Source organism: Euphorbia lathyris, chromosome 10 (genome assembly GCF_963576675.1).
Source record: "Euphorbia lathyris chromosome 10, ddEupLath1.1, whole genome shotgun sequence".
Classification (NCBI taxonomy): domain Eukaryota; kingdom Viridiplantae; phylum Streptophyta; class Magnoliopsida; order Malpighiales; family Euphorbiaceae; genus Euphorbia; species Euphorbia lathyris.
The window spans coordinates 14952231-14967404 of NC_088919.1; the positions used below are offsets into that span (position 1 = coordinate 14952231).

General features: G+C 34.8%; 1 protein-coding gene across 1 annotated transcript; it reads left to right on the top strand.

The window, feature by feature from the left end:
• Window positions 1-1069: 1069 nt before the first annotated feature.
• LOC136208870 (DNA gyrase subunit B, chloroplastic/mitochondrial-like) lies at window positions 1070-15076 on the top strand. The gene is made up of 21 exons (XM_066000130.1): window positions 1070-1294; window positions 1961-2105; window positions 2928-3008; window positions 3122-3235; window positions 3868-3924; window positions 4663-4764; window positions 5222-5372; window positions 5499-5575; window positions 5710-5820; window positions 9429-9499; window positions 9649-9790; window positions 10305-10403; window positions 10535-10663; window positions 10786-10900; window positions 11573-11640; window positions 12448-12561; window positions 12681-12797; window positions 12885-12938; window positions 13066-13171; window positions 14100-14230; window positions 14722-15076. The coding sequence occupies exons 1-21, from the start codon at window positions 1140-1142 to the stop codon at window positions 14788-14790; spliced, it is 2208 nt and encodes a 735-aa protein (XP_065856202.1). The 5' UTR covers window positions 1070-1139; the 3' UTR covers window positions 14791-15076.
• Window positions 15077-15174: the final 98 nt, after the last annotated feature.

The following is a 15174-nucleotide window of genomic DNA, read 5'->3' on the forward strand; positions in this document are numbered from 1 at the left end:
GATAAATAAGAAGAATAATGGCTAAAATGAAAGTGAATGAAATTCAATTAAATGTAGTTAACCAATTTAATCGTAATTTCACAAAAATTTAAAACACAATAAAATGAATTTCATATGATATTATTCAATTTCACCCAATTTCATTGCATTTCATACCATTCCATTGAATTTCTAATAATTTCTACCAATTTAATCAAATTTGACCTCTACTAAAAAATTATACAAATTCAAAAAAAAAAAAAAACTAAAAACAACAAAACAAAGGGATGTAATATCCATAAGTTATGACATGGATTAAAATAAAGTGAAAAAAACCAACACACGTGCAATTTTCGAACATGCAAGATTTACTCCAAATCAGATTGACGGGGAGATTTTTCACTAACTTTTTTGATGATTTATATCGTAACTTCTTTATTATCTTCTTTTGACCGATCTTTCCATTATCGTTTTTCTCCTTCTTATGAGCAGACTCAACATTCTTTTCGATAATATTTTTCATAGAAACTTATTTCTTTTCCTCATTATGTAACTTCTTCCCTAAACATTTCTTCTGTTTTTTCATAGATTTATTAACCTCCACAATATTTTCCCTCATTATATTCACGTCATGATCAATTCAACCAAAGATTTTTCTTCATAACCCTCAAAATTAGAAGAAGTAGAAGATTTCTCTTTGTCAAAAGAAATACTAAAAACCAATTTCTTCCCACCTTTAACCATAAAATAAATGAACAACAAATACAAAAAGAAATAATAGAATGTAAGAGAAATAAAATATTTGGTACAAAAGTCACAATCCAATAAGAAAAATGGAAAAACTAAACAAATCAACACTGAAAACGAAACAAGTCAAAAGAAAAGAATACCAAAACAATACAAGATGAATCAATGGTAAGAAAAAAATTTAGGTTTCAATTTTTTTTTTTACCTAAATTCCTTATAGGGAAATGGAGGTGGGCCTATGTTCTTGTTGGGCTACTCTATCATATGGTGACTCCAAAGCCCTAATATTGATGGAGGGAAAAATATCCAACTGAGATTTTGGAGTTCCGTCTTTTGTTTTTCTGCTTTCGAATTTCAGTATTTGTGCCTTTTGGCTCAGGTGAACGAAAGACACAAAACCCCAATATTTCCTTATGGCTCTTCTGCTAAAACCCCGAACTCTCCCTCCTCTTCTTCGTAGTGCAATCATGGCCTCTCGTTGTTCCTCTCCCACTTCTTCTTTTTCCCTTCATTTCCACTCCTCTTCTCTTTCCTATCTCCCCCGCCCTTCGCTTTCCTTCAACCCCAGGTTTTTCCTCCATTGTCTTCCTCCTTTTATGTTTTCCCCCTTTATTTCTTGCGTAGTTTCTGTCTGTTTCCCTGGAAAACGCGTAGAGGATAGGAAGCTAGTTTCATGTTCTGTTTCGCTTATCCTTCTGCCTTTAGTGCATTTTTAGAGAATTTGAAAAAAAAGTGGAAAATGCTGAGTTTTATTTGTGACATAATCTCATGCTTGGATAGTTATAGGCTTCAATGGAAGGATTTAACTATTTTAGTTGAATCGCTGAACGAGGATTGTTTCTTTAGTTGCTTTACTAGATGACTGCAGGATAATTAGATGCTAGAGCATGAATTAGAATTACTATGTTTGTATCTGCTTAAGTGTTGAGTTCGGAAAACTTTCAATTTCAATGATTTTGGTTTTAATTTTTTTTTAATGCTGGTTTATAAGCCCCTCAGGCCCCTTCTGGAATTGAAAATACGACCTGACATGGGTTAGAAATAACATTGGGTTTTACACACTAAAAGTTAATTCCCTTAGTTCGCTACATGGCCTCTGCAGCCAAGTCTAATCCTCAATTCATTTAAAACAGAAAATGGAAAAGAGGTTTTGTTCTGTCTAGTGCAGTGATATTCATGGTTTTGGGTTTATAACGTAAGTTAATGATTTTGAGTTGTTGGCTATGTATGACAGAGTGAGTTCTACCTCGAGGTTGGTTGCTAGTCGATTTTCTGTAAAATGTACAGGTTCACTGAGGGCCTTCATGTCAACTACCACTGCAACAGAGTCGACTCAAGAAAGTGCAAGTTCAAAGGCTTATGGTTCTGATCAAATTCAGGTGAATTTTTGGAGTATGGATTTAATCTCTATTATGCCTCAGATTTTTCTTTAGGAATGTGTCATCTTGTCTTAGTCATTCTTTAGGGGTGAAAATGAGCTAAGATCCTGTTTGGCTCATTTAGGAAGCTAGCTCCACTTTTTGTATAGGCTTGGTTGGTTTTCAAGGCAATCTGTAATTAAGTTGTTAAATGCGCCTAAGGCAAGCTGGATTTTTTTTTCAAAGAATAAAAGCTATTTAGATATTCATTGAAAGCTTCCAGTGCTCTTCGTTAATATTGTTCACTTTACTATTTTTTTTAAAATTTATGTGTACATTTGTTATTCTAAAACATATAACTTTCTACATTGTATTGAGAAACCAAATACAAATAAGTATTTATATGCATATAATTATTAATGATGCAAGGAAATTAAAGTCAACATCAGATTATCATTGAACTTATACATGAGTTTGTTTGAAGAGTCCAAAGTTGAACCAGCTTATGAGAGCCCAAAACAAGCTGAACTTCATGTGATATGCTCGATCAATGAGTTTAAACTTTAAAGGGGGACCCGATGACTTGTGCTCTTAGTTGCTCATCAAGATAGGCCTGTACCTGTTTATGCCAATGCATTAGCCAGCTGGGATCTCAGAGCATCGTTCAAATTTAGTCTTTTTGAAAAAAAAAAAATTTTATTTTCTGTAGTGTGCTGTTAAAATAAGGTGCTTATCCTTATTGGGAATTTTTACTTGCATTTGAATATAAATCAGACATTTTTGGGTGGTAATGCACTATTTTCTGTTCTTCTATCAATCCCTCTATTATTCAATGCTATGAAGGTGCTGAAAGGACTGGACCCTGTTAGGAAAAGGCCTGGGATGTATATTGGGAGCACTGGACCTCGTGGCTTGCACCATTTGGTAATTCTGTCGCTACTTTATTTCTAGAGGATCGTTTCTAGTTTAAGTGTACCATAAATGAATCAGAAATCTGTTTATTATTATTATAATAATCAAGTTTTCTGCTTTTATAGGTTTATGAGATATTGGATAATGCTATTGACGAGGCCCAAGCAGGATTTGCTTCGACAGTAAATGTTGTTTTGCATTCTGATAATTCTGTCAGCATCACTGACGATGGGCGTGGGGTATGGTGCTCTTTTTCTCTTCTCTTTCAAGACAATGTAGAGGAATTCTTATTTCTTCATATTATCATGTATGTGTGTGTGTATTTGGGATAGAAAATTTATTGTTCTTTGACCAGTACTAATATGTTGTACTATCTTTTTTTGCCCCAACAAAGAAATGCATGTTCTGGAAATATGCATTCAAGGGGTTGTGATCATAGGATAAAGATTTTGATAGAAACATTATCAACTTTGTGAAGTGCATGGGCATTGTTTACATGAGCCTCTTCATTATATTGTTTTACATATAAGAACTCAATGCATATTGTGATGAAATAGGTATTATATTGTACTTCTTGAGGCACAGCCTAAACAAGTGGAGTAGGATGTGCTATCATGATAATTTGCTCTCTATGGACATGAAGTACAGCATAATTTTGTGACAATATGTTATCTTAAGCCTTCTGCTTTATGAATGTTGGATTTATTCGTATGCATCTAATGCTTTCTGTTATGTTCTGCTTATTCATCAATTTCAAGGAAGGAAATATCACTTTTCTGTTCTCATTGCTTTAGAAATGAGTAGTGGGTTATCTTTGATCTATAAATAGTTTATTATTTACTTACATGCTTCTCTGTTTCTCTCTGTGTAGATTCCCACTGACCTGCATCCGGTGACTAAGAAGTCTTCTTTAGAGACCGTCTTGACGGTAATACTACTATCAAACTGTTTCCATTGTAGTTATGCGTATGGCGGTTAAGGTTTTGTCTACTGCCTGCTTTTAAATTTCTGGAGATCACGGATTTGTTTATAGAACACCTTATGATCAACCACTAGGCTTTCTGCACAATTAAGTACATTAAAGGGAATCCTGAAAAATGTGGACCTTTTCTAGTGTGTAATAGTTCAGTTTCTTTCTTTAATGACATAAGAGGGTTGTTGTTTGAATTGTTTTTCTGTTCATATGAAGTCACAAGTCTGAAAAAATATTGTCAGAAACTTGATAAAGAATTGCATTTGATTTTTGGAATCCTTGAAACAGCTGTACTGCACTCCGGAGTCATTATTGAGAATGTAGTATTCAATTTATTTTTATTTTTTTAACTCTCTCTCATGTAAATTTCTTAGAGAATCCTTTTGCAGTTTTCACGATTGTCACAAAGAATATTTTGCAAAATAACTGAGAGGGTTGTAGAATTTCCATTCACTAATAGATATTTGAAATTTTCTTAAAAGCTTTCAAAGTATTAAATAAATTCCATTCGTTGTAGAAATGTCAGGTAATAAACTTGAAAGTTTGATGAAATTTCACTCTTATATGTCTTCATTGATTCAGATAACTACTGTAACATATAAATTGATAATTTCCATCTCTTCTGTTCTCTTATATTATTGCTGTTATTATTATCAAGTTTTTGATTTAAATATCATGCATTCTGTTGGGCAGGTCTTGCATGCTGGTGGAAAATTTGGTGGTAATAACAGTGGTTACAGTGTCTCTGGTGGATTACATGGTGTGGGCTTGTCCGTTGTGAATGCGTTGTCCGAGGTGTGTTTATGTTCCCATCTTAAACTCTATCCAACAACTCCCTCACTATGACCGTGGACATCTTTTTACTTATTTTATTTTCAAGTTGGGAGATTAATGCCTTGGCTTTTTGTATGTTATTTGCTTGATTTTGCTGCTGCATGCTATAACTTTCAACTGATCTTAGGCGTATTAATTGAAAAGAAACAGAATTTGAAGATGCCATGCCTTCCAAGAAGTTGGATATGAGAACTTCATTCTTTACCGTATTTAATCGTTTGACATAACTTGTTCATTTTGAAGTATACCCAACTAAAGGCAATGCTAATGGCTAATCATATTGTAATTGACTGATATAGTAACACACTGGTAATGGATAATAAATAGAAGTTTGATAGTTTTTAACATCACAGAGACACCTTTCTTGTTTTCTTTGTCTTTGTTCACTTTTTATTTTAACTTTTATACTGGTTCACAGGGGCTAGAAGTTACTGTGTGGCGTAATGGAATGGAATACAAACAGAGATATTGTCGTGGAAATCCAGTATCAACTCTTACATGTTCTTCACTCACAGCTGAATCAAAGCATCCTACAGGGACTTGCATTAGATTTTGGCCTGACAAAGAAGGTTCTCCTAATTTCTTAAGCTCCATGCATCAGATGGTTATCAATTTACACTCTCATACCCGATCTTAATTATATTCTGTGGTTGGCATTCTTTGTTTTATTTGTTTCCTTTGGTACTTCTCTGCAGTATTTACTACTGCAATTGAGTTTGATCACAACACCATAGCTGCAAGAGTTAGGGAGCTTGCTTTCTTAAACCCAAAGGTAACATGCTCTGATTTTAATGAAATGATCATGTCTTAAACTTTCATTTATTATTAATTGGAAGCAGGGTAACTATCTATTATCAACCTTTGGCTGGCAAGTTTATAATTAAATTTAGCTATTTTGTCAAACAGCTTACTATCACTCTGAAGAAGGAAGATGATGATCCAGAGAAACTCCAATATAAGGAATATTTTTTTGCCGGGGGGCTGGTTGAATATGCGAAGTGGCTAAATACAGATAAGGTTATCATTTTTGTTTTCTTTTAAGTTGTCCAGTCTATTTTGTTCTTCCAGTTTTATTTAAAGCTATGTTGCCCGGACACGGACACGGATACGGGAAACGTCGTTTCTATAAAACACAGGACACGGATACGTGGGGGACACGTGTAAATATTAAAAATATTGGGGCACATTTATAAATATTAAAAATATATTTATATATATGATTTTTTGTAATATAACTAAATAATTAGGAGCCCTATTTATATAGATGGATGGAGAAGTTTGAGAGTTTTTGTATTAATTAGGAGTTTCTTCTGGCATTAATTCCCCCTGTCCTTTGGAGTTTCTGGCTCTCCAAATCTATCAACTATAACAACGATCGGTGAAGTTGAACGGCTGTAATTTGAATTTGAAGAATCGCAGGTTTTAATTTGACATTTGAAGAAGCGCAGGTTTTTTTTTTCCTGGGACACGCGTATCCTTCACTGATACGCGTGTCCAACTTTCCGATATTACAGACACGGCCCCGACACCGTGTCCCTGGCGTTTCCGGCCGTGTCCGTATCGGATACGTATCCGACACGGGATCATAGTTATTAAAGGCGCACCTGAGGCGCGCCTATGGCGCATGGCGCACCAGGCGCATGGCGCACCAGGCGCATGGCGCACCAGGCGCATGGCGCACCAGGCGCAGGCCTTAGCGCCATGGCAGCCCCATGGCGAGGCGCAATCGCCATGGCGCGCCATTTTGCGCCAAATGCAATTGCCAAAGGCGCAAAGGCGCGCCTTGGCAGTTAGAGGCAGTTATGTGCAGTTTTTTCATATATCTGGGATGGAGAACATGTTCTATTAACAAAAAGTATTAAAGAGGAGAGAAATTATACGTTTTAAACTAATTAGAAGACGAAGAGACGGAGTCATTTGAAGAGTTGAAGATGAACTCGTGTTTGAAAACGATACTCTAACATGGGGTTTAGTTGGTAAGGCTGTTGGAGTTGAAGAGATTGCATATAACACTAGAAGAGTAGGAAAAAAGGCTAAAGTATCATCTTCCAAGGATCGAGGAAAAGCCCATGTAGTTTTTCAAGATGAGGAGGAAGAAGAAACTGAGTTTGTTGATGAGGATGAAGAGGATCAGTTTGATGATGATGCTTTAGATGAGGAGTGTGATAGTGATGATGAGGAGTGATGGATTTGGAGAGTTTTGATTAGGAGTAGAACTTAGGAATTAGTATTCAACTTTAAAGTTTGCTAATATGGGGTTTATTTTGCATTTTAAATTTATTTATGCTTAAGATATTTTCATGACTTAGTATTCATTGCATTTTTATGTTATTTTTATGGTTTTATAATTTTTATTTTTGTAAGTGCGCCTTGTCTCGCTATGGCGCGCGCCATCGCCGTGCGCCATGCGCCAAGGCTCCAGGAGCCCTTGCGCCTTAGTGCGCCATGCGCCTTTAATAACTATGCACGGGATACACTGGGTCTATGGCGTGTCCGTGCATCAGAGATTTAAAGTACTGTTCTTCTAATTCAGTCTAGACTTTGCAAACATGTTTCCCTTTCTCTTTTTGTGGGTTTTTATGTACTGCTAGAAGCCTAGAACTGTAGAACAGATAGTTTTGAGATTTTATGCTGAATGGCGCAAAGCTAGGTTAAATCTCTAGACATGGTGATGGGCCTAGCCATAGTTGTTAAAGGCGCACCTGACCCTAGGCTCAGGGCTTAGCCTCTGTAGCAGACAGGCGGTCAATGTTTACCGGGCGCGCGCCTAGGGTGTGCCTTGTGGAGCCTGTTGCCTTGGCTGAAGCGTTCCTAGTGCAGGTATATGATTCTTTTGGGTTTTGAATTAGAATAAATTGTTCTAATCTCAGCCATATGATATCTTTATGATCAAGGGCTGAGATTAAGTTTGAAAGAGATAAATAAAAAAGAAAAGGAAAGAAGATGAAGATCTGAAGGCAGTGGTTAGAATAAGAGAAATAAATAGAAAAAGGAAAGAACATCAATTAGAATAAGAAAGAAAGAAACTAAAAATGGAAAGAACCTCAATTAGAATAAGAAAGAAATAAATAGAAAAAAGAACGAAAATCAAGATAGCAAGGCAAACATGACGCAAAGGAAAGAAGATTAAGATCTGAACCGATACATATCATACATACAGTATTGAATATTCTACACTTCCAGTGCCTTTTTTTTTTTTTAACTGTGAGGAAGCTCTGCTGCAAGTCAGAGTTCTTAAATTAAGAATTTTATTTGGAATTATAATTATGGAAGAGTTACTAGTTAATTTGAAACTTGTTTCGTGCATTTTATGATTAAAATTGTTTTTATTTGACTATTTGTTGTATTTTAGAATTGTTAATTGTTGCTATATATATATATAGTACGCCTTGTGTCTCTCAGGCGTGCGACTGCGCCTTAAGTAACTATGGGCCTAGGGACTAGACCGGCCAGACAGAGTGCTAAAATATCTATTTGGTTTCGAACCAAATCAAAATATTGGAATTCATTTTGTAGTAAGTCTAGACTTTAAGTTTAAACCAAATCAAATCTCACAGTCCATTTTCTTAAAAAATAAAAAAATGGCTAGTTATATGGGTTTGTCAAAGACTTAATTCTCACATTTCTCTGATTGAATCCAAGACTTCCTGAATATGCCTAATAAAATGGAAATTCCTAAAATGGAAAATGTTTGGCAACAAGGATGTGATAAAATATATCGTAGATCTAGTTTTCTTTGACTGCCTTGTTGTGCTTGTGGCTTCCTCCTATGATTGATTCTTGGAGAATGTATTATTATCTTCAGAGTTAGATCTTCCTTTGTCAATTAGACTTTCTGTTTGGCAATTAGACCATGAGATTAGTTGTTTAAATATTATACAGTTAGGATTTTGTGTACTGATTATATATCTGCATGTGCATCATATGTAAAGGTTTCCCAGCTCCAAAGCTCACGGACTGATAAGTTTTTACAATATATCAAGATGATAAGTTGTAAAATTTGATTTGATTATTTTTTCTTGAGGAAAGTCTACCTGATTATTCATACTGATAACTACATTTGGGTTTATTATAACTCTTGAAAGGTTATGCTATTTCACCCGAGCTTAAAGGGCTTTATCCCCACAAATTTCCGATCAAGTAGGCAATTGTAACTTTTACAAGTTTGAGTTTTAGGCTCAATGATTTAGTGACATGCTGTCAAAGTGTCTTGGACAAAAGGTCTACAGTGCAGATCCTAGGCTGTCATTGTTTTTAATGGAATTTTTTTTAAGTATGAGGAATATCTGTTTTTATGCACGCTTCAATCCAATGGATATTCATGTGAGGCATGTGTTGGAGGGGGATGTCGCAGATTGGTTGTCCTCCCTTTCTCAGGTTCCTAGCCCAATCAAGCGTAGCGATCACTGAACAATTGAATTCCTATTTTTATTAAAATAGAATATTCTTGGATGTATTTAAAACAATTATTAGAGATCTCACCTACGAGCTTGATCTTTGTAGATATGCAGCTCGTATTTAACAGCATCTTTATTTGTCTTGCATATATGTGTGTGTGTGTGTGTATATATTTAATTTTTTGGGTTCTAGTAATAATTGAATGAAAAATAACTTATTTTGTCCAGGACCCGCTTCATGATGTTGTGAGTTTCAGCAAAGAAATTGAGGGGGTCACAGTTGATGTGGCTCTACAATGGTAATTTACTTTGTACTAGTTCATGTTGCAACTTATGTATAAATTTTTGCACCACACATTGTTGTGTCTAAAATATTATATGGAATTGTTCCCGATCTTGATGGCCCTTCCTTCAATTTGTGACCGTTTGTTCATTCATTCTTTACTAGGTCTTCTGATGCATACTCAGATACAGTACTGGGATATGCCAATAGCATACGTACTATTGATGGTGGCACTCATATAGATGGTTTCAAAGCATCATTAACCAGAATTCTCAATAACCTTGGGAAAAAGTCAAAGATCATGAAGGTGTGTTCATTTTAGCAAAATTCTCAGTGTATTTCTGTTCAATTTGAATGCCCATCACTAGAGTCCTTTGGTCCTTTGTGGCCAAGGACTTCTAATTTTAGTTCTTACTAATCATGGGATATTATTTATTTAAAGTTGATATGCATGCCGAATGTGTGCTCTCATTTTATCACTTCAGCACAACAAATAGCTTGTTTACAATAATATGATTTCCTATCTTCTGCCTCACCATGTCCACCGTATCCACTTTTTCTTCTCTTATTCCCTCTTTTGAGAATTTTACATTTGTTTGTTGAATTAATAAATTTTATGCATGCACTATATTATTTGAGAATAAAACAAAAGGCTAATATAATTGTATAAGATCCAAAGTCTTGGGACTAGTTAGAGAGACACCACACTACATATCAGGCAAAACAATTTTCTGGTTGATCAAAAGCAATTTTAAATGTTATTTATCAGTGGATTACTTATTCAAATAGCTTTAGTTATTCTGAATCAATTGCTCTTTCAGGATAAAGATATTAATTTAAGTGGTGAGCATGTAAGGGAGGGTTTAACAGCAATCATATCGGTTAAAGTTCCTAGTCCAGAATTTGAAGGTCAAACTAAGGTAATGTTTGGTTACTTACTCTCAAATTCCCAGAATACTAGTCATGCTCGAGCCAACTCTCATTTTGCAATTTTTTCCTTTTCTTCATTTCCAATAATATACGTCTTGGCTTTCTCATTGCTCATCGAAAGACAAGGTTAGGGAATCCAGAAGTGCGGAAAGTGGTGGATCAATCTTTGCAAGAGTCTCTTACTGAATATTTAGAATTGCATCCTGAGGTTCTTGATTTAATCCTTTCAAAGTCTCTAAATGCTCTCAAGGTACCCTTCTAATTATTTTGTTTTCCTTTCTTTCCACTTCCCATTGTATGACTAATTCTGTCACATAGGCTGCCTGACAGTTAGATAAAAAAAATTGACCCGATTGTATGTGTCTTATCTAGGCAGCTTTGGCAGCAAAGAGGGCAAGAGAGTTGGTGAGACAAAAGAGTGTCTTGCGGACATCAACTCTACCAGGAAAACTAGCTGATTGCTCATCTTCAAATCCTGAAGAATCTGGTTGGTGTTATATGTTAAATTTTTGTTATGAACCAATGTCTGTGATATATATGGGACAATGAACTAAGCTTAAGCTGATAGTTAAAGGCCCAATTCATATTAATATCTGACACTTGTTAATTAGTTGAGGTTTATTAGACAGAACCTCAGTTCTGTGAAACTATTTTGATGTAAAGGGACTTAATTCCCTAATCCAGAAATTCTATTAGATAAATATTCAATACAGAAACTGCCAACTAGTTCACAAATGGAAAATGATACTTAGAGATAGTGTAGCATGTAAATTAGATGTTGTTACAAAGAAATGTACAAAGTTCCTTTCGGGATTGTGTTAGACCTCTTATTATGGTTTGTTTGTTATTTTGCTTATGAAATTTTTCTTGGTGGTTGGTTATCATGAAGCTCCAATCTCTCTCTTGGACAAATTCAAGTGATGCAAAGTTGGTATTCATTCTATATGGTGAATTCTCCAATGGTTACTTTGACTAAATGTTGACATTTGTTGGTTGTTTATTTCATTACAATGTGAAATTTCCTGTGCAGGCAATGATATATTTTTCCCCTAATTGAATTTTGGTTTTTTTAGAGAAGTCCGGAATTACAGTTAGCTCACTTGACTGGCATTATTAATTGAAATCTAGATATTTGATCTTTATCATTTGATCCTTGCAGAAATTTTTATAGTTGAAGGAGATTCCGCTGGTGGAAGTGCAAAACAGGGTCGTGATAGGCGGTTCCAGGTATTGGGCCAAATTGATATGTTTTGATCTGCAAGCAACTGCAGATGCTAGCTTATCCAATAAACAATAATAGAGATAGCTCGTTCATTGTGTTCAAGAGATGCTAAAATAGTTTTGTGCTCAAAGCAGTTTTGCTTTACAAATGCTAAGATTTCTAGTTGTCCCAAGAAATAGATAGAAGAGTACCAGATATTACTTTGTCATCTAGGAAAAAAAAACCTGTTTTCTTGAAACATCAAGCTCCTTCTATTTTTTTTAAAGAAAAGTTAAGTATGTGGGTAAATCGGGTTTCTGAAGCCTTTTTTTTTTAATCCAGAAAAATGTTGAAACCCCTTGTTTTCAGAAAAGTAGAAGAAAATGGACATCTTTCAAATGTCAATTTTAGGCCTTTTGTGTGCTTATGAGGTGAACATGTCTTTTGCTCTTCTTATGGACAATAAAGTTGAAATTATGGAGGGAATATAGAATCTACTTTTGTTGAAGACTTGAAGTAAATGCAGCTCTTAAAGTTCTAAGACATGTTTAATGTATGAGTTCTGTGTGACTGCATTTTGTACCCCTTTTTTAAGCCCATAGTCTTAGTTTTAGTATTTTCATCATGCAATATCTTCTGTATTAGTGGTGTAACTTCTGGATTGCACAGTTAACTTTAAAATATATTATATGTCCTAGTGGACTTCTTTTTATAATAGTACCATTCGCTGGATTTTTTTTTTTAAAATGTTCTTGGCTTTTCCGATCACTATCTGCCATTTTCATAAAAGTCTTGCTGCCCACAGAATCTTGATTTCCAAGATGTTGTTGCAGGCTATTCTCCCCCTGAGGGGTAAAATTTTGAACATAGAAAGGAAAGATGAGGCTGCAATGTACAAGAATGAAGAAATTCAAAATCTTATACTTGCCCTTGGACTTGGAGTGAAGGTTTTCTTTTCTTTTCTCTCATTGCTTTTGCCCTTTGATCCTAGCTTCCCAAAATAATAATGGCAATAAGCCTTCTAGCTGCTAATTGTTTTTAAGGCATAGAATATTCTTCTTTACAGGGAGAAATTTTCAAAAAAGAGGCTCTACGGTATCATAAGATCATCATATTAACAGATGCTGATGTTGATGGTGCACACATCCGAACTCTTTTGCTGACCTTTTTCTTTAGATATCAGGTAGATAACTGAGAAAATTGTGAAATTCAATATTGCTTGAATAAAAATTGAATGTGGATTATAATTATGGATAATTCTATCTTGTAGAAAGGCTTATTCGATGAAGGTTGCATATATGTTGGTGTTCCCCCTCTTTACAAGGTTGGATTTGGCACTATGAAAAGCTTGGCACTGTCTATTCCAAATAACAATTCTCGTAGTTCACTTTTTTTTTTTTCTTTTCTTTTTTGTTCTGCTTTATTTTCATCATTGCCCCTCAAATGATCAGGTTGAGAGGGGAAAACAAGCATACTATTGTTATGGTGAGGCAGAACTCAAAAAGATTCAGCGCTCATTCCCTTCAAATGCATCATATAACATCCAAAGGTTCAAAGGTATGACAAAATCTAGTTCAGTGATGCATAAAACTATTTATACGAGGCAATCCTTCTCCTTAGACGTACCCTTTGGGTTGAGTTTTCGCTCAAGTTCTCAAGAAGAGAGAACTCCATGATCTCAGAGAATTAGAATTGTATGAGATAGCTTGCTTTGTTCCATTCAAGTTCCTCCTTTTATGGAAAGTACAACCCTAAGGAGATAAAAGCAAATAGTTAAGCAATCAGTAAGTCTGATCTGATATAATCTACTGCAGCAGACCTAATCTATCCAGTTTCCTTCTATTTTCATGCTGATGTATCTGAATGTCTGACATTATCCTAAGATGAATGTATATTATGGATCTGCATGCAGTGCTCATCTTCAAAATCTGTGAATTCTATTTAATAATAAATAGAATTTCATTAGCAGCCTTTTGCCATATTTTTTCTTAAAAAAAAAAAGCAAAATTCCTCTCACCACATTATTGGTTGTTTCTTTTAGGTAAATATATTTATCTGAACTATTATTTTTCTTTTTATATTATTCTTTGAAATGTTTACCTTTGGCTTGAGGCATTGCAGTGTAATGTTTGTATGCTATACTTTGTATTGGGTTATATGTATAGAAAATGGAAGGGTAAATATGTGAAGAAAATATTATTGTTCTCTGTTTGGACACGGATAGAATAAAAATAAATGGAGGTTTTCTTTAGAGTTGTCAATTTGTAACACGTGGACACGATTTACAGAGACAATCCACCTGACATGAATATTAGTTTTGTTGCATTTATATCATATATAATCAAATGGAATATATAGATCATATGACATGACACCTATTTGTGTTTTCTCTCTCTCTCTCTATGGGTAGATAGATGGATAGGGACATGAACACCCTTGAAGGTGAAGAGCATTTGACAATTATGAATATTTTGAATATTTTTAGGGTTGGGAGAAATGATGCCTGTACAACTATGGGAAACAACAATGGACCCTGAAAGAAGGGTGCTCAAGCAATTAGTAGTTGAGGATGCATCAGAGGCTCATAATGTTTTTTCTTCCCTAATGGGTGCTAAGGTATGCGGATCAAGCCTGTTTCGTATTATCTAGTTTCAAGGTGTCATATAGCTGGTGAATTTATAAAGTTCTCATAATATTAATCACTAGTGGCGACAATTCTCGATAACTTGACATGTTCACATCATGTTAACTTTTGGATCAGTGTTAAATTTCAATTCGAATAAGACAATTTATACACGGATAACACGACTGAATCCGTAATGAATTATGTTGGATTCATATGTCCTCGCAACCAATTCAGTATATGATCCAACCTGTTGACATGATTTAAAATCATAACAAGTTGCTTTTATAAGTTTGTAAGAACTTGATGAATTGAGAAGTGCATAATAATTTTACAGTAAGGTGTCATTTTCATATTTGTGTTGCATTCGTCTCATGTAGCTGATTTTGTCCAATTTTTCCACAACTAATATTGGCAAAGCGGGTTTAGCAAAATTTCCTTTTGCAGTTTCAATTTGGCTTATGTTGTACTCTTGTTGTTTTAGGTGGATGGCCGGAAGAAACTTATCGAGAATTCTGCACGAATGATTGACATTGATCAACTCGACATTTGATAGCAGCTTAGTTATGAGAGGGAAAGTTTTGTTGCCTACTGTAAAACTGCACCAGATTGACATTTCAATACTGTTGATGTTGCTGCTGCTGCTGCATTGGAAAAGCAAGTAAGAAGGATTTTTGAATGGCATTCGCATTCGTCAGTCGCAGCAACACCTGTACATGTGTATTGCTTAGGGTGTAAAGGGGGGAATTTTTTTTTTTTTTATGGTTACAAATCCTGAGAACTCATCTATCTTCCCTCTTGATCGGTAAATTATTATGAATTAATTCACATTATGTCTATTTTTGACTTTAAAACCAGCAATTTTAGTCTACCATACCATTTTGGAAAGGAAAAGAAAATAGTTTGAGAATTTAGCATTAATTACTTGTATTCACTC